Below are 20,212 nucleotides of genomic sequence, written 5' to 3' on the forward strand. Positions count from 1 at the left end.
GGCGCGGTAGAGCCCGTCCCTCCAACCGAAATGAGGAAGGGTTTCTACAGCCCTTAGTTCAATGTACCCAAGAAAGGTGGCGGCTTACGACCAATCCTGGACTTGCGAGTTTTCAATCGGGCCTTGTTAAAACTCCCGTTCAAAATGCTCACGCACAGAAATATTCTGGCTGGCGTTCAGCATCTAGATTGGTTCGCAGCGGTAGACCTGAAGGACGCGTACTTCCACGTCTCAATTCTGCCACGACACCGACCCTTCTTACGGTTCGCGTTCGACGGCCAGGCGTTCCAGTACAAAGTCCTCCCCTTCGGCCTGTCTCTGTCCCCTCGCATCTTTACGAAAGTCGCAGAGGCGGCCCTTGCCCTGCTACGAGTAGCCGGCATCCGCATTTCTCAACTACCTCGACGACTGGCTCATCCTAGCACACTCTCGAGAGTTACTATGCACACACAGAGACCAGGTGCTCCGGCACCTCAGCCGCTTGGGGCTTCAGGTCAACTGGGAAAAGAGCAAGCTCACTCCGGTTCAGAGCATCTCTTTTCTCGGGTTGGAGTTAGACTCAGTCTCAATGACAGCACGTCTCACGAGCGAGCGTGCTCAGTCGGTGCTGGACTGCCTCGCTTACGGACGCGCTATCACGACAACGCCTGCCTGGCGGGGAGTGGAGGCTTCACCCCCAGTCAGTCCAGCTGATTTGGGAATGGTTCGGCAAGGCCCAGGTAGACCTGTTTGCCTCCCAGGAAACCTCCCACTGCCCGCTCTGGTACGCCCTAACAGAGGCTCCCCTCGGGACAGACGCGCTGGCACACAGCTGGCCCTCGGGGCTGCGCAAGTACGCATTTCCCCCAGTGAGCCTTCTTGCACCGGTGCTGTGCAAGGTCAGGGAGGACGAGGAGCAAGTCACGTTAGTGGCCCCCTACTGGCCCACTCGGACTTGGTTCTCGGAACTCAGGCTTCTCGCGACAGCTCCTCCCTGGCGAATTCCCTGAGAAAGGACCTCCTCTCTCAGGGGCCGGGCACGCTCTGGCACCCGCGCCCAGACCTCTGGAACCTCCACGTCTGGTCCCTGGACGGGACGCGGAAGAGCTAGCCGGCTTACCGGCGACCGCTGTGAATACAATCAACCAAGCCAGAGCCCCTTCTACCAGGCACCTTCACGCCCTAAAGTGCCGCTTGTTTGCTGATTGGTGTTCTTCCCAAACTGAAGACCCACAGAGATGCGCTATCAAGTCAGTGCTCCTGTTCCTACAGGAGAGGCTGGACAGGAGGCTGTCCCCGTCCACCCTCAAGGTGTATGTTGCCGCCATTGCCGCCCACCACGATCCTGTAGACGGCAAGTCTTTGGGCAAGCACGACCTGATCCTCAGGTTCCTGAGAGGCGCCCGGAGGTTGAATCCCTCCCGGCCAGGCCTAGTTCCCTCCTGGGATCTCTCGGTAGTCTTGGCAGGACTCCAGAGACCTCCCTTCGAGCCGCTTGAATCAATTGGACTCAGGGCCCTCTCTCTTAAGACGGCCCTGCTGATTGCGCTCGCCTCCATCAAGAGGGTCGGGGACCTGCAAGCGTTATCTGTCAGCGACACTTGCCTGGAGTTCGGTCCAGCAGATACGTCTGTGATCCTAAGACCACGACCGGGCTATGTGCCCAAGGTTCCTACCAAACCATTCCGAGATCAGGTAGTGAACCTGCAAGCGCTGCCCCGGGAGGACACTTCGTTGCTGTGTCCAGTGCGCGCCCTGCGCATTTACCTGGACCGCACACAGAGCACCAGACGCTCTGAGCAGCTCTTTGTCTGCTTTGGGTGACGGCAGAAAGGGAATGCCGTCTCCAAACAGAGGCTCGCCCACTGGGTTGTCGACGCCATCACACTGGCTTATCACACCCAGGCCGTGCCCCTACCCTTGCGGGTCCGAGCTCACTCAACAAGGGGTGTTGCATCCTCGTGGACACTGGCAAGGGCACCTCCCTAGCAGACATCTGTAGAGCCGCGGGTTGGGGAACACCCAACACCTTCGCAAGGTTTTACAACCTCCGCGTTGAGTCGGTTGCGTCTCGTGTTTTCTCAGGTCCGAGCCCGTAGAACTCGGTAACACGTAGACCGACTGGCCGGGTGGATCGCTTGCGCCCAGCGCCCTTTTCCTGATGTCAAGGTAAAGTAGTGCGCCTTCTTCCCAGGGCGCCCCACTCCGAGTCGGGCCCCTGGTCGATTCCTCCCCAGCCCTCCGGGTCCGCGGTTAAGCGGAGGAACTCGCCGACCCAAGCCACTGCGGGTATGGCTACCCTATACCGGTATAGGTGCTCCACAGGTAAGGCCTCCTGCTCGGACTCCCCCTGTGTGTAATTCCACGGTTCTGTCCCCTTACGAGCGGACCCCCGTGTCTCCCTTAGGCAGTTACAGCTGCCTCGGTCGCCGTGCTGTAGCAACTCCCCCTTTCGAGGCTGGATCTACCACTGCACCATACTTTCCACACGAGCCCTAAGACGGCCGTGTGACGTGTCTACCACTTTTCCTCCCCAAGAAAAAGGGCAGGTGTGGTCTCCGCAGGGTCTGGGTAAGACCCCCTTCCCTATATGCGTGTAAGGGCCCCGGCCGTGATTGCTCTATGCGAGAAACATAGAGAGAAAAGAGGCCCAGCCAGGCTGGCCCGTTCCCATGTTGGCAAACATCGCCTTGTTCCCCTCCCAGGGTAACTAGAAGGATTCCGATGTTCTTATGGGGCATTGGGGAAGGGTACGTGCAGCCAGGTACAGACGATGCGCGGCACTGGATGAAATCCCTGCCTGCCTCTGTATCGGCGGTTCACGTACACGGTTCAGCGCATGGCAAGATTGGAATGGGTCCCCTAGTGTCGCTTCTCCGACACAACGTGGAGAGAGCGACAGAAGGGGAACGTTTGGTTACGTATGTAACCTCTGTTCCCCGAGGGAGGGAACAACACGTTGTGTCTTTCCTCCGCCATGTCGCTGAACCGAGCCACTGTTGTGGCTGGACCATTTCCGGCTCCTCAGAAAAATCCTGAATGAACTCCCGTATTTGCCCCGCTTAAATACCTGTATGTCCAGGGGCGGGGTATGCAAATACTGACTGCCAACTCCCATTGGCCCTTTTCAATAGATCAGAGGTGAATATCAGCGCTCAAGAGAGACCCCTAGTGTCGCTTCTCCGACACAACGTGTCGTTCCCTCCCTCGGGGAACGGAGGTTACATATGTAACCAAACGGCTTCTAACTTGAAAAAAACATCATCAACAACATAAAAGGGACAAGTGTTTGGTATCACTGTAAAGAAAACTTTTCACACTTTATAATGATATAGATTGTGATACATTATGAGACTCTCAGCCTAAGAAACTGCTGAAAAATAAATAAAACGTGAGCCAAATTATTTTAAATGATATATCTCTGGGTGTAAATAAGGTGGCTATGAAAAACTGCTTTTGTTTTGTCAATCATGTCAACTGTAAATGAGAAAAATGTTGTTAATATGACAAAGCATCAAAAGTTATAACATTACAAAAATAATTTATCATAGTATCCAAAAAGTCTCCAAGTGTCCAAAAGCCTCTCTACACAAAAAAACATAATAACTGTTGGGGAGAGACAAACTAACACTATTTAGTTTTGTTAAGTTTGTGTAAATGCACTTGGGATTCAAAGGAAATGTCTTTTTTCACATTAATTAGACACATGTCTGGTACAAATATGTGGACTTGTTTCATGAATACAGCGTATATTTTTTTCGTCATCTACCTAGAAAAAAGAAAGTGATAGGCGGGGCACACTGTAGCAGCTGAGGGGTACATTGTAACTTAACCTGCCCATTATGACAGTTTAAAATCCCCCTCTAACAACTATCTGATCTAATTAAAATGAATAGAAGATAAACTAAAATATTATGTCAATATAAGCCATTTATTAACTATAATAATATAAAAATAGCAATAATTCTGACACTTGACGATAAATACACAACAAAGCCACAGCATTGGCTGGAATAATGCATGGATTAATCTGACACATGCACGCACGCACGCACACACACACACACCTGACTGCATGGAATTGCATATAGTTTGTTGTAACTGGGGCACATTGCAACCCAGCAAAGGAAGAGTCAAGATTGCAGTTATTAATATTTTGACAATTTCTTTTTTCTCACAGGCCAATCCGAGCTTAAAGTGTAAAACAAAAATGTATATTAAAGTGTATTAAAATTAGAGACTGTATAGAATGAGACAGGTCTATGCTATAATTTTTAATGGGAAAAATGATAACGCTGAATATTGCGTCTCTTGAAAATGAAAGTCCCACCTTACATTTAAAAGAGCATATCACATTTATTGATAGATACATCACTCATCAGCTTTCATCGAGAAGGTGCATGTGCATTAGTTGGGCCAGCTTGAAATTTAACGGGGGTTTTTAAGTGATCTGAACTAAAGAAGCACAATTTATGATACAGTTTTTGTAACATTTTATAGCTGATATGAAACAAGTTTAAGTCAAAATTTGATCGTAATTTTGACTAACCAGTTTGGTGATTTTGGTCTTTCCCCATTCAAGTAGATAAGAACTGTATCCATGAAAAGTCCTGCAAGCTTCACGGAGGCATTACGAACATGGTCGATGAGTGATCTGACTTGTTTTAAAGCCACTTTGATTAAAACCCTGCACCCCTTGAATTCAAAGTAAATATGTTCCCACTAGACCAGCAGGTCAAATGAATAGAAGAAGTTACAGTTTTAAATAGAAGTTAATTTGAGCCCTTGAATTGGTCAACAAGAATTGCTCCATCAAATCACTGTGTAATGAGAACTGTGTAATGAGATACTCAATGTGCTATTGAAATTGCTATTTAACTGCCTTTTCTGTAATGTTATTAATAAATCATTTACATTTCAGTTTTGACATGGAAATGAAAAAAAACTATAAACCAGGGCTACTCAACTTCGGAAAGGTCAGGGGCCACAAAGCTAGATTCCCGTACCCTTGACAGAAGCACTCTTGCTTTTTATGTTTATTTATAGGTTAACATGTTTTATGAAATATGGTGGAATGTTAGTTAAATGATTAAATTCTCTCATTTACTCACCCTCATGCCATCCCAGATGTGTATAACTTTCTTTATTCTGCTGAAGACACATGATTATTTAGAAAAAAATATCTCAACTCTGTGGATTAGAGACTGATCAATATTTAAGTCCTTGGTTTTTACTATAAATCTCCACTGGAGATTTATAGTAAAAATTACTTAAATATTGATCTTTTTCTCATCCACTCCTATCATATCACTTCTGAAGACATGGATTTAGCCCCTGGAGTCTTATTGATTTCTTTTATGTTGCTTTTCAAAGTTCTGGCCACCATTCACTTTCATTGTATGAACTGAGCTGAGATATTCATCTAAAAATCTTTATTTGTGTTCAGCAGAAGAAAGTTATACACATCTGAGATGGCATGAGGGATTGATGAAACATAAGGGGTGTAACGGTTCTATTTTCTGATATAGATCAGTTCTGTTGTCACTGCGATTGTCAACTTACAAACACTATGAGTGTTCAACATCACATACATCAGAGATGTGTTTAAAAACAAGAGCTATATATCCAAAATTAGCACCAAAAGTCCTCAAGTGATAAGTCATGAAGATTTGTTCACCCCTCATTAGCTTTTTGCGCCGAAGTAGATCACTAAAAAGCATTTGCGTGAAGGAGTCTCAACACCGTCACTTCAGGAACACTGTTCTTTTTTCCTGTAAATACTGTTGTCTTGATGAGTACATATCCCTGATGAACTACTCAAGAGATTGGTCAGATTTGCAGCATGTTTTTTTTGCTGCTGATAAAAATATTTCGGATGATGATATCATAACGCGGGCCAAAAAAGATCACTCGAGGGCCGCTTGCGCCCCATGTGTTGAGTAGCGCTGCTATAAACCATACTATGAACCTGATTTCCGTAACAATATATTGCAAAGATTACTTTTCAAAAGTGAGTAATTTATGTTGTAGAACAAATCTTCCATGTATGTTCAAGTAATGTTTACCACAGACCTTATTTTACTTATAAGTTCAAATACCCCATTATAAAAACCCATAGGAAAATCTCAAGGGAACCCATGGCGAATAAACTTCCGGATTCACCTACAAACTGACATCATGGCTGAACAGCTCTATGATATATGTCTACCTTAATTTAGCAGCATAACTATTCAAACCTTTCTATATTTAAATTATTTAATGTTCATTTATAACATTATTCTTTGTGTTATATTACCCTTACATTCATTTCAAATAAAGTAAGCATTAAAACTAGTCAGCACTGTTGCAATAGGGTTTCAAATATATATGCTGATGATCCAACTTTCCCTTTTTTCCCCCGTTTTGGAAAGTCATGAAAATGTAATCATGGGCTGTTTCATCTACTATTTGAGCAAATGTGAATGCAAAAATAATATTAGCTACGGTCTCCTGTGTACCTCAATAGAACTTTACCTCGCTATACAGTAGTTCCATATTCATGAACTAAGCCTTTGACATGTTGTGAAGTCACAACCAGCATGTCCCCATGACACCCACAACGATGATGATTTCCTGTCAAATACCTTGCCAAACTCCTAAATGTAAAAGCACAGGCTTAAGGAAAAACACCTGTAAGGATGTTGCATGTGTAATTTCACACGTGTGTTTTGTGTGATTTTGGAACATTTCACAGATGCTTCTAAAGTATTCATAACGTGCAAATGTCAAGTCTCAGGTGTTATTTTCATCAGATCATGTGAATAAATAACAACAAATTAATTTTATATTTTCACATGCATTCGTGATTAGCATGTGTTCACATGTGAAATTCATGTGGTTTTTCTGTGAAGGTATGTTGTGTACAAAACCAAAAGCACCAGTGACTGTATACAATCTGGAGAGAGAAATAATGAGACACTGGCAAAGAAAAGCATTGTTATGGCCTGTGTGTGTGTGTCTGTGTGTGTGTGTTCTCACCTATAATGAGTGACAGGAGGATTCGCTTTAGCGGCACAGTGGAACTTGACCAGATTGCCTTCCAGAACAGGCTGCGGTTCCACAGAGAGGTTCACCAGTGGGAAATCTGCAGGAGTAGAGGGGCCGGTCAACTTCATCATCCCAGAGAATGTCTCAAAACCCTCATTAATAAACATTCGCCCGTAAGATTAATTGCAGATTAAAGAACAAACTAAAAATAAACTCTAAAAGTGGGAACGACTTGATTATTCTTTTTCTCGGTAATGGGAGCTACTTTGCATTAAGATTAATTGGAGCTGTAACTCAGCTTCTAATTGCTGAATTAGAATTTAAACAACTTTTAAAATGATTAAAGAGAGTTTTTGGCAATATGAACAATACGACTGATTACACAAATTAAACAAACAGCAGCCGAATTTACATTAAAAAAAGCAAAAGCAAAAATGTAACCATAGACCTTGTACCAAGCTGTTTCAAAGACAATTACATTTTATTTATTTATCACTGGAATTCTCTTTGTTCTAAAAATCCCTCCTTCATTGTTTGAAATTAATTAACTTTTTTTTTTATTTTTCTGGAGTGCATGTATAAGTTGTATCAAAGCTATCCTACCTTCAAAAATATTTTAGATGTTTTTTCCTTTCCTTTTTTATCTAAGAGAAGACACAGTTTCTGTTGCTTTCATTCACTCTTTTTCAATAATCAGAACCCAAACCTCAACAGGCAGAACGGACTGACAGCAGACAAACAGAAAGTGACAGCAGACAGACAGGCACTGACACACTTCGAACTGAAGCAACTGTCTCAGGGAGCAGATTGTGTTGTGCGTTTGGACACAGGGCATGTTGGACATTAACTAGGCTAGCGATAGAAACATCAGCACCATACCGACAAATAACAGTTATTCCAGACAGCAGTACTTCCTCCTGCTGCCCCCAAATCCTCAAACTTTAATATGAGAAACGCTCCTACAATCTGCCCCAGTCCTGTCACAGTGGACATATCTGTCACCTCCCACAGGTCTGAATGTGATTAGAGGCCTCTGGAAAGCCCAGACACAGCGCTGGTTCTGATTTCTCATTAGCAGTCTGCTCCCGTCATTCGGCAAACTTATTTGTACCTGGGACAGATGTTTCATTCATAATGCCTTATGGTGTGGGACTAGTCATTTAATACTAACCTGCAGGCTTTTTGAAATACGCCGAAAAGAAATATTGACATTTTCAAATGTATTAAAGAAACAATAACAACAATGAAGAGTGAGCAGTTAACAAAACAAGAAACTTAGCTGTCTGGATTCTTATGAAAACATACCAGAGCCTCAGATGGTACAGAATCAACATCGATTTGTGGTCATTCATTTTAAATAAAGTTTGCTCAGGATGTGGTATCACTGGGATTTGGAGTGGTTTCTAAGGTTTCAATAATGTTCTGCTGATCAATCATGTTTCAGTGCATTTTAGGAAACACATACACTGAATAGATTTTACGATTTCATTATTATGTTTCTGAAAACTTGTTTCAGTAGTTTGTATAGCAGTAGTTTGAAGAGGTCAACTTATTTGGCTTGCTGTCCGTATACTGGAGGACTCGGAGCTCGAGACTCGACTCGAGTCCTGATTACCTTCCAGGACTTTACTTATTTAGATAAATGATGTATCTAGAGAACAGGTGCAGATGGGGTGGAGGAGGGATATCAGGAGAATTGTCACCGGAAGCAGATAAGCAGCAGCTTATATACGTCTACTCACAGGCCGTGATTTATCAGATTAAAATTAACACGCTCCTCCTGAACCTCTGCTAATTAACTCCATTTAGAAAGATTCAACCATGTTTCAGTTTTTTTTTTAGGAAATGCATTCACTGAATAGGGTTTACGAAAGTACAATTATGTTCCTGAAAAATATTTTATCAAAATCTTAAGAGCAACATGCAGGTATAATATGCTGAATAGGTTTTACGATTTCACAATACAATGTTTCTGAAAAATGTGTTTCTCATGTAAAGGTGCATTTTTATTTTTTTTACAGATGTTTAGATATTTTTACTGGAAAACAAGACTAAAATACAGATTTTACCCCTAATTGCATACCTTGGGTCTTTAGAGACTCGGGACATAATTTCACCTCCTGTAACACATAAATAGTGTTAAACAAAAACATGGCAAAATTTCAACAAAAAAATCAATTGAAAATAAATAATAATAATTATTTTTATTATGGTTTAAGTACCAAAAGTGTATAGGGTCATATAGACCCCTAGCTATGTAATAGTGTAGTTTACATTTTTTTCACTTCCATAAATTATATTTTGTATGATTATTTCATATCTATAAGTAAATATATTTCTTTGTTTATTACAAGAGAAATTAGTACTATATTCGTACATATAAATACTATATCACATTTTTTTGTGCAACAATGGTGAATTATCTTTATGCCATCTTCATGTACACATACATATTACACATTCTATTTCTTGCTCAAGGTAGCACTGATGTTTCAGCGATTAAGTTGATTTACATTTGATATTGCTATTTGATTTGATTTGTTGCATTATCTCTTTGACATATGAAAAATAAAACGTCAAAATATATCATAATATATTTTATTTAATTATTTTCTAATTGTCTTGAAAGTATTTTTAAAATGTTACACTATCTGAGAATTTTGTAGATCTATTTTTGATAGATATACGTGCCGGGTCTCTAAAGACCCGAATATGTAAGAGTGTTTGGTGAGATTCCCATGCATTAAAGGGTTAAGAAAATATCTTTTTTTGCAGTGAAGAATTGCCTGAAAATATGCATCTGAAATGAAAAATTTTAAGAGGCATGTCTCTTTTTTAAGGTTTATATATCTAATGCAGTTAATTCATATTTCTGTGTGTTTCACGAAATACAAATGCTGAATGAGATTTTACAATCTTACAGTTAGTCTTCAGAACTACATGCAAATATGCATATGAAAAGCAAACTTGTTAAGAAAGAAGCACGTCCTCCAAATGTAGAGGCATGCATCTAGTTTGAAGAGAGGACTCAAGGGGCGATGCAAGTGAGTGTTTCCTTGAGTTTGATAAAGCACCTACTGTCAGTTTCCTTTGTCTGGAGTGAGCATGCTTGCCGACAGGAGCTCACGAGAGGCCCCCAGACACAACTGCATGTTTGTATGTGGTCATTAATTATTCCTAATAAACAACATTGTTTCAATCCTGCTCTTATTTACAAGGCAATTACTGTTAGAAGTGGCAAGCCACTCTCCTCTCCTGGGTACTAATTCTTAAAAGAAACCGCTACGCAGAGGCCCAGAAGCTAACAGCATGAAGGATCTTTACGCCACGTTAGAGCAAAGGAGTCAGATAATGGTGGCGATATCAATGCCTTCAGATCCAGGCAATCAGAAGCAGTAAGTGAAGAACATTAGCAAACTGTATGATAAAGCCAACTATCAAGAGTCATGTTTGAGTTTTAAGAGGGAAAACAACTGAAAGGGGCTGAAATAAAGTGTGCAATGGATTGATGTGGGTTGCTAGCTGATGCATGCCTTGAGAACACTTTTATGAAATATGAAACATGTTGTTTAATGGGGAACTTTTAATTACTGAATGTGGTATAGAGGCTGTGATGACCTTTAAAGAGAGAACAAGGGAATGGAAGAAGGAGAGCGCTGGAGATGTGAATGTCAACACATCGCAGATTAATTTTTGTATCTAGTCATGAAGATTGGTTGAGCGTCCTTATCGAAAATAGTGTTGTGTGAAGAGGAGCTGCCACAGAACTTCTCAAATTTCCATTACACACCATCATAAAGTCATTTTTTTAAAAGTGCACTTTCATGGAAATAATCAATTTAATCTTGAATGGAACTCTCAGAGGGTGTCCAACTAATTAAAAAGTAGCACCCATATCAATGAGGAACTTCATCCGAGCGATACATACCCTTAACTCTGGCACACCAGACACTGAAAGACCATCTGCTCAGGGCCAAACTGATTAAAGAAATTCACATCCACCAGTTTCCCTGCTGAACAGACCAGCTAAGGTCAGCATGACATTCCGCGATAGACAAGATTGCTTTATGTTGAACAGTCAAAAGGCTTGGCCATGAAGTTTGGGCATTTTCAGGCAAGCATGCGCTAAGTCTAAGCAAAAGTGGGTTTGGCAAAATTTAGCACACATATCGCTAACGAGCTGCGTCAAGAGCAATATAACTCTGAGGTTCTTCTCCGGCACTGTCTCCCAATGTTAGGCATATTTCTTTGACAGTTACAAGCTCCTTTTATATGCATTGGAAAATGTGGTTCTGTCATAATTTGGATTTATGCTCTGTTAAATTATTAACAGTGATTGTATCGGAATACACTTGATTTAGAAAAATTTTATTAATTGAAACAGGGACAAATTTAATTATTTCTTAATTAAAATTACAGCAAGTGAAATCTCCAAACTACAAATGTAGAAACTAAGTTTGGACTTTGCGATGAGATAAGACATGCTTTTGAAACATCTTAATGCATTCAACTATTTCTCAGGAAAACAGCAAAATGTGCTTTGCACCACTTTATTTACATACAATACTCCTACAGTTTGCGTGCATACACCAACAGATAGCGCAAATACTCCCACCAATGCCCACTTGCATTTGCGCTGGTACGAAAAGTGCACTTTTGGATAATACATAGTACACGATCATGGCCCATAGCGCTGCATTTTGTGCACACACGAAAATAGAGCCCTATAAGTGATTTAAAGCAAACCACACTCAGACTACTTCCTGAGATTGTCTGCGCTTGGTTCGCTTTAAAAGGGTCTGAGTTTGTTAGGATAGTTCTTTAGAACCAAAATTCTTTAGAACCACTCTCAGACACCTGAAACAAACACTTGGTCTGGTGCAGCTGGTTGACCAAGGAAGTCATGCTGATTAAGATACTTAAAAAAGCTTGTTGGGTACACAAGCATCCCATGTTGGAGACCAGCTTCCAAAACATAACATATGCTGGTGACCAACATATGCTGCCTTTACAGCAGGGTTTTGTGGCCCACAATTATCCAGACCAAAATTATCATCAAATGTTTGGTTGTTGTGTATGAAAACAGCCCAAGTGGACATTGAGTGGTTGGTGATATTCTCACCAGGTCAGGAAAGACGAAAACCTCACAGAGTGAATTTGGTTTTGGTCCTGATAAATAGGCTAGTGCTTTCACAACCAAGAACTTATAAATGATTAGAAGCAAATGTTTCCTGTCTAGAATGAAGAGACGGGCCAGTGCAACTCTTTACGCTTATTTAGGTCATCAGTGACTCATATGCCAACAGATCAGTGCTGTCTATTTGCCGTACACTTTAGGCAGAACGTAAAAACTTCAGACGAAATTGAATCGTATGAATTTTTCATTCTGATGATGAACTCATTCAGCTCTTTCACATTGCCTTATTTGATCAAACCTGCAGGTTTATGACTGTTGTTGTTGGGCAATTACCTACAGAGAAGGATAAATGGAAAAACAGAATGTGAATTTAAAGATATAATGAGAGTGGTTTTGTTAAATAATCTCTCTGAAGAATGGAAAATAAGTACCACTCAGCACATTTGCATAAACTTTGCTCCACAGCGAGCATTCTCGACTGCCAGATCTCGCACAAACTATGCTCCATCATGGCATCTCACCCAACAGCTGCCCGTCATGAATATTGATGTTGTGGCGTGTCAGACAAGCGCCCCTCGTGACAGTTTGAGGTCTCCGTAGGCAGCTGTGGCCCAAAGGTTCTAGCACCTCTCTACTCTTAGACATCACTTATTTACCCAGCACATGTTCTTCCAGCATGGGGCCTGCAACGAAGTCAACACTTCACTGAACTGCTTCCTCGTGTTAGGCCTGCCACATCTCAAAAGACCACATACGCAAAACGGCGCGAGCTCAGGTTAGGCGTGCTCACACTCAGTGTGAATTATTCTGATAAAGACGGTTAAAGGCAAGTTTAAGTAAGCTACAGGAAGCAAACCCTGAATCTTGAGCTAAATCAATCATGACAGCAGCAGTTGACATATTCGTGGTATTTCATTGACTTACAAGTAGGAGAGCAGAAATAATCTTAAAACGTTTGTAGATGTACAAATAGAGGGATGATTTTCCTTTTTGTAATCATGGTTAATTATTTAAATAAATTAAAAGTGGATTTTATTGGCTCTCACAGATGGAAAACATCCAAGTTGACCAACCAGAGGTTTTAGTGGAATCCAGGGGAGAAAGAGGCTTACAGTAAAACTCTTCTATTGTTTTGCAAGACAAAATTATTTGGGACGAGTTCGGTGGTGCAAAAAAAACCTTTTACGGTGTGATTTTGAGCTCCATTGTGCTGAGGCACATTCCTTTTGGGCAATAAAATAGAATTTATGAACTTGAAGAAAGAAGCTGTCAGAACTCATGGATCTTTGAATATTATACATTTTCTGGCTTCTTAGTCAGAATTAATATCTTTCAACACATGAGAGAGTTGAAGGAATGCCTTTGTTCACGATGCATATTATTGTCAGAAATATTCCATCAAATGTTCTAATCTTCTCACTGAATTAGTTAAGGCCTTTCTTGTTAGCACTTTCGGATACATTTTTGACAGTAAGGCTTATGACTGATATACATAAAATTAAACAACACGCTGTTTACCAGTAGAGGAGGAACAGGTCGTGTTCAATTCTCACAATGTTTAATACCTAACAATAAGCATCCACAATGCCCGGCTTAATGCTTAAAAACGCTCCCCATACACAGTGTGCAGAAAATCTGTCACTTACAAATTTCACAATTCCGGCTCCAAGACAAAAAGAGAGACGAAAAAACAAAACAAAAACAAAAATTGTATCAAATCTTGTGTGTCTGTGTAGTGAAGTATGACATGTGCTCAGACATCAGATTGCATGTGTACACAACGGCTGTTTGGATAAAGAAAACAGGACAGCACATAGCGGATTTTCACGTGTGAATAATTTATCTACACAGACAGGAAAACACAAGAACTGCACAGAACAGAATGAAGGTCGAAGAATTTGGATGGAAAGGTAAGCTTGAGTGTGTTTGGCACTAATTTTGTTTAAACAGAAGCTCAGTCGGTGGAAGAATTGCAAAGCCCACACTCACGTTGAATGTCGATGGTGATTGTGGCCTCCTTGCCATTGGGCGCCGCTTTGTTGGAAGCACGGCAGGTGATCTGTTGTCCGCTTTCAATGTTGGAGGCAGAGATGTGGAGCGTGCTGATCGTGCTTTCTCTTCTACCATCTCGCAGCAGTGTCTAAGAATAAAAAAAGGCCACCATGAGCATTAAAGTGTCTTGAGGACAGCATTCCCCAATGGATATTAACACAGGGCTCAACAATAAGTATGGTCCACCGGACCAGGGCCATTGTGAGCGATGTTTCGAGCCAGTTGATGGAACTTTCACTGCCCTAGTACTGCATTAAAAATTATATATTTGTTAAACATGTAAATGTATTTTAACCTCTTCAACTCTGCAGACTTGCTATGTCACAAAAAGGTTTAATCTTCAAGTCTCCGAATACACAAGTCAGACACATGTGTTACTTTGGAAAGCTTAGAATCTGAACTTTTCATAGATAACCATAACTTCTGCATTTGTTACATAAAATCGCAAATCAGTGACACCTAGAGCTCATGTGGTGAAATATGAATATAAAAGTATTTCAAATAGCACTCAAATAGACAAAACAAATCAAATGAAAGCTCCCATTCTCAGGAATGCAATTGTATAGTTTATTTTGTTGCCCTAACACAGTTTGAAAGATTTCCAAAAGAATCACAAAGTGAAATATGATATCTGTAAGATCAAATACAAACGTCTCTTTTATGCACTGATCACTGCTGCTGTAAGCCTCAAATAGCAAAAAAAAATTACATCTGCTTTTACCTTGGGCAGTTAAAAAAAATACATGAAAAATAGCAATTCTTTACTTATCTGTGAGCTTTCTTGTGTGAATAATCCAAAATTATATCTTAGATCTTCAGAACAAAATTTGCAGGAAAGGCATGCAAACAAATCATCAGAAATATATGTTATCGACTGATGATCATTGCAAAGGGGAGGATCTCAGCTTTCTAATTATCCAAAGCGACTTACAGTGCATTTATTACAGGGACAATCCCCCTGGAGCAACCTGGAGTTAAGTGCCTTGCTCAAGGACACAATGGTGGTGGCTGTGGGGATCAAACCAGCGACCTTCTGATTATCAGTTATGTGCTTTAGCCCACTACGCCACCACCACTCCAATGGGTTAAAATGCGTTAGAGCGCCACCTACATCGGCATTTTGTGATGGAAGGTGATAGAGAGACCAAAATTCTAGTACTTGCTGTCATCTATTGGAATAACATTTTTAATTGACTAACTTTTGGCAATTAGTCCACAGTATCTGTTAATGGTAAGCTTTTAAACTGAGTGTGAAAATTGGAGTTGAAAAAGTTAATGCCTTGCAAACTTTAATTTTTAGCATTACCAAGCTTGCTAACATAAATGAGGTTGTCAAAATTGCAAGAATATTTAGTGATAGTCTTGGAAGCATGTTACATCAATATTTATGGTGATATTACCTATACTTCCACACTCTGATATTCAAGTTATTGTAGAGACACACTGTTTATTCAGAAAAGATTATTAAAAAATTGGTACAGATATTTGAAGGATATTGACTTCATCTAAAACACCCGTCTGCCTCACAGCTATAACATATTCTCTAGCAAAATTAATCAAATAACGCAATAAAAGAGTGTTCAAAGTGGAGCTCAAGTCCTGGAGAAAAACTTCAAGAAAATGAAAAATTCAAATATCTCATGCTTTTATCATCTGACATTTTTCTAACAGCTGATTGTGTTATGATGAGAAAAGGTTATCTAGTTATTAAACATTCAGTATTTCAGTTATAAATCAAAGTTTAGGCACAAAATCTAGTTTTAAAAAAAACGATGTACGGTGTTCAGGATTTTTACAATACTGTTTGTATTTGAACAACAGATTTCTCTCTTTAATATGTTGCTAGTATTTACTGGCATGACTTTAAAGATGTGAATAAATTAGTTCTTATCCATCTCATGCAGGTACTTGATCATCTCAGAAGCATTTAAAAGAGTCTCCAAAGCTCAGAACAGATCTGAAAGCAGTGCTTCTGTTGAAAAACAGCTAACCTGTCTAGCTTGCTTGTGTCTAAATTAGGCCTGGTTAATTAATGAAGGGACTCTCTAAGGTGGGTGCTGAGGGGTTCGTCTTACTCGAAATGAGCAGATTACACTCTCCAATCCCGGTACGAGCGGTTCTTTAAACACATTTCCTGCTCTCTGAATTGCCTCCCCAAAGCTGACATACTGAGCAAATTTTTAAGGAACACATTTATAATGGAGTATTGGAATGTCTATCCATTATGACATATTTAAAGCACTGCATTAGAGCTCCACTTTGTCTTAAAGACTAAATAAAAAATGAGTCCTCGCCTACCATTAATTTGACAGATTTGAGAGCATGCAGTTAGGCTGAGTGCAGGACTTCATGATAAACTTTTACTGTTACATGTAAAAAAAAAAAAGGTGAATGCGTGGCTGAAGATATTGCATATTGAAAAAAACTGAAGCCCAAAAAATGTGTTACTGTATATAAACAGTATGTTGTAGGGGCATTTGAATATTCTAATCTAATATCACAGGCATGTTCAAACATTCAATCAAAGCATTCAAGTCAAAGTTTCTGGGTATCACTTGTGCATTTGAATGTATGGTTTACATAACAAAATATTTCAGACAATATTTTTGGGTAGCACATGCATATTTGAATTAAAACGTTCACAAAAGCATTTTTCAACGTTCAAATCAAAAGTTTAACCCTTCAGGCTCTGAAAGTGTTTTTAAAGATTTCCTGTTTCAGTGGCATACCCAAAATGAAAGGCTTATATCTTAAAAAAAAAAAAGCAGGGCAAAGTGTTTGGTATAATTGTAAAGAGAGCTTTTTAATTATATAGATTATGAAACATTCTGAGACTCTCAGTCTAAGAAACTGCTGAAAAATCACAGGAACAATTGAGCCTACAATTTACTTTTGTTCTTATTTTTCTGATTTGACATTTTATATCTCTGTGTGTGAATAAGGTGGCTTCGTTCGTATTTTTTTGTTCCTAATCATGCCATCTATATCTGAGAAAAAATTTGTGTTGATACGACAAAGTAATCAAAAGTTATAGCATTACAAAAATGATTTATCCATGTGTCCAAAAGCCTCTCCAAAAAATTAAACGTAATAATTGTACGTAAGAACTAAATACACATGCAAAAACAACAATGACTAAAGGTTGCCATAGCATGCAGGCATGATTTTAGTAATGAGTTTTAGGGCATTACTGATGCGTTTGAATTAAAAAAACATTTGAGAAAGAATTTTTGGGCATCATAGGCAATTTGTCTTGAATAGTTCGCAAAAGCATGTCTGTAAATCACAAATATGTCTAGTTTGAGTTTTTGGTGTTTTACTGGCACGTTTTGGGATGTCAACTTTTGAGACCTAATTTTTGGACATCAAAAATTTGTGTGAATCAAAAAACATTTGCTAGCTTTTTTGGGCATCATGGGTGCATTTGAACATTGAAATCAAAACATCAGAGAAAGTGTATTGGAGCATCACAGGAGCTTTTAAATATTCAAATTGAATGTAAAACATTCACAATAGCATTTTTGGGCATCAAAGGTGTGTTCGAACATTCTAACTGTAAATCATTTTTAAGCAACAATTGAACAAAAATATAGTGTTCGAACTGAATCAAAAACATCACAGGCATGTTCGAATTTTTTATCAAAACGTTCAAAACATTCAAGAAGTGTTTTTGAGCATCACATATGTGTTGAAATGTTCAAATTGAATATAAATGTTCACTACTACATTTTTGGATATCACAGACGTGTTCAAACATTCAGAATGAAACATTTGAGAAAGCATATTTGGGCATCATAGGCACATTTAAACATTTGAATCAACATTAAAGGTTTTAGACATTGTTTTTGAGCATAACAGAAGAGTTTGATTTGAAAACATTTAAAACAGCATTATTGGACATCACAGCCATGTTCGAACATTTAAATCGAAACAACTGAGAAAGCATTTTTGGACATCCCCGGCTTGATTGAATGCTTGAACACACCAAATGATGCACAAAAATTATGCTCATAAGATTTTGATAGAGCCATTGGTTCTGTCATGGTTCAGTATTGTGTTCTGTTGGTGTACAAAGGCTAACAGAAGCAGAGGATGTCCATACCTTTGTGTACGCCACACTGTTCAGCACCTCTCCGTTACGGACCCAGATGATGGAGGCGGCTGGTTTGGCATTGTCAGCATGGCAGGTGAGGTTTAGCGAGTCCCCGGAACGCAAGCTCACCACAGGAGCACCGCTTATCACAGGGTCATCAGGAGGAACTGAAAATCAAAATCAGACAAAAGTAAATTATTTGGACAAACAATGTAAAATACTATAGTAAAAGAAAGAAAGAGCAATAGAAGGATGAGTCAAAAAACAGGTTCCTGAATAGCACTGATTGCACTACTCTCTTAAAGCAGCACTGATCAGCCTGGTTCTCAATCAGATTCTGCTAAATTATTGATTGGGCACTCAGCTCATTAGGGAGCATATCTGGGGCAAGTCTAAATCTAAGCAGCTGGTACATCCTGAGCGCTCCAGAGAGACAGTAATAGAGAAAAAGAGAGGGCAGCAAGTGGTGAGAAGAGAAGGGATTGTATGAAAATGCCAGAACGGACCAGTTGGGGACCGCTTGTTGATTTGGAAGGTCCCAGAGTTGCTGACTTCATTACAAGGGAAGCTGAGACCCCATTACACATAACTTACTGATTAGACTTTGGCAAGCATTTATTGTAGCTGAGATCAGATTCCACAAACAAGTTTGAGCAACTAGGTGCTTTAAGATGGCATGGTAACAGCAAAGTTAAAGGGATAATTCACCCACAAATAAAAAAATAGTTCATCATTTACTCACTCTTATGTTGTTCCAATCAACAGTAAGACTTTCTGTCTTCTGTGGATGTTGGGCAGAATGTCTTTTTAACATCACCTTCTTTGTTCCATGGAAAAAAGAATGTCACATGGGTTTGGAACAACTGGGATGATGCATTTTCCTTTTTGGGTGCAAAATTATACTTATATAATTTACTCACCCTCAAGGCATCTCAGATGTGCATGACTTTCTTCTGCTGGTCACCATTCACTTGCATTGAACGGACTTACAGAGCTGAGATATTCTTCTAAAAATCTTTGTTTGTGTTCAACAGAAGAAAGAAAGTCATACATATCTGGGCTGGCATGAATGTGAATAAATGATGAGAGAATGTTTTAGGACTGAAATTCCACTGTGAGGTCTGCAGTGCAAAGGGACTGTTCTTCCCATGTCCATTTATACCCATGTTATCTGAACAGTTATTTTGAGGACTTCACACTCTCTGCTGGAAATCTTCTCTTCAGATCTCTCCGTGTAGCACATCAGACTGTTGAGATTTGGCCTTGTTCTCGGTGACAGTCTCCAAGTTAAGACCTGTGTGATTTGTTAGCTGGTATTTCCTCTCTGGAACCAATCAAGTCTCCCTCTGGCTTGAAAAAGTATGCAGCTCTCAGAGTGAAACATCTTGGTTACTGATGTAATCTCTATTCCCTGATGGAGGGAATGAGACATTGTGTCAATGTAGTGACACTAGGGGTTCACTCTTGAGAGCCGCAATCACCTTTGCTTTATTCAGAAAAGGCCAGTGAAAAATGGTGAGTGGAATTTGCATGCCGCTCTCCACCCCAGACATACGGGTATAAAAGGAGATGGCGTGCACCACTCATTCAGATAGCACACATTATCACCTCGAAAGGGGAAAGGCGCTAATGCAAGCAATACACCAGACCAGCTGCCCGGCCTACCTGTTGTTACCCCGTAACACTCGGGTCGAAACCAGTTCAATGCACAGGTTGTAGAACCTCGCAAAGGTATTGAGTGCTTGCAGGTTCACCACCTGATCACGAAAGGGAGTGATGGGAACTTTGGGCACGTAAGCGGGGTCAAAGAGGTCTCAAGATCACGAGAGAGTGAGCCGGGCCGAACTCCAGGCATTCGCTGCAGACAGAGAGCACTTGCAGGTCCCCAACCATCTTGAAAGAGGTGAGCGCCACCAGGAGGGCCA

At 40.4% G+C, this 20,212-nt stretch overlaps 1 protein-coding gene across 1 annotated transcript in view; it reads right to left on the bottom strand.

The window, feature by feature from the left end:
• The window catches only part of kirrel3a (kirre like nephrin family adhesion molecule 3a), a 197,487-nt gene that overhangs the window by 31,138 nt on the left and 146,137 nt on the right, over nt 1-20,212 (bottom strand). Inside the window, exons 4-6 of the mRNA XM_052117515.1 lie at nt 18,297-18,454; nt 14,132-14,282; nt 6,997-7,102 (exon numbers count right to left, since the gene is read on the bottom strand). Coding sequence (XP_051973475.1) covers nt 6,997-7,102; nt 14,132-14,282; nt 18,297-18,454 — 415 coding nt within the window. The remainder of the gene's footprint in view (nt 1-6,996; nt 7,103-14,131; nt 14,283-18,296; nt 18,455-20,212) is intronic.

This window comes from Xyrauchen texanus, chromosome 44 (assembly GCF_025860055.1).
Source record: "Xyrauchen texanus isolate HMW12.3.18 chromosome 44, RBS_HiC_50CHRs, whole genome shotgun sequence".
NCBI lineage: Eukaryota > Metazoa > Chordata > Actinopteri > Cypriniformes > Catostomidae > Xyrauchen > Xyrauchen texanus.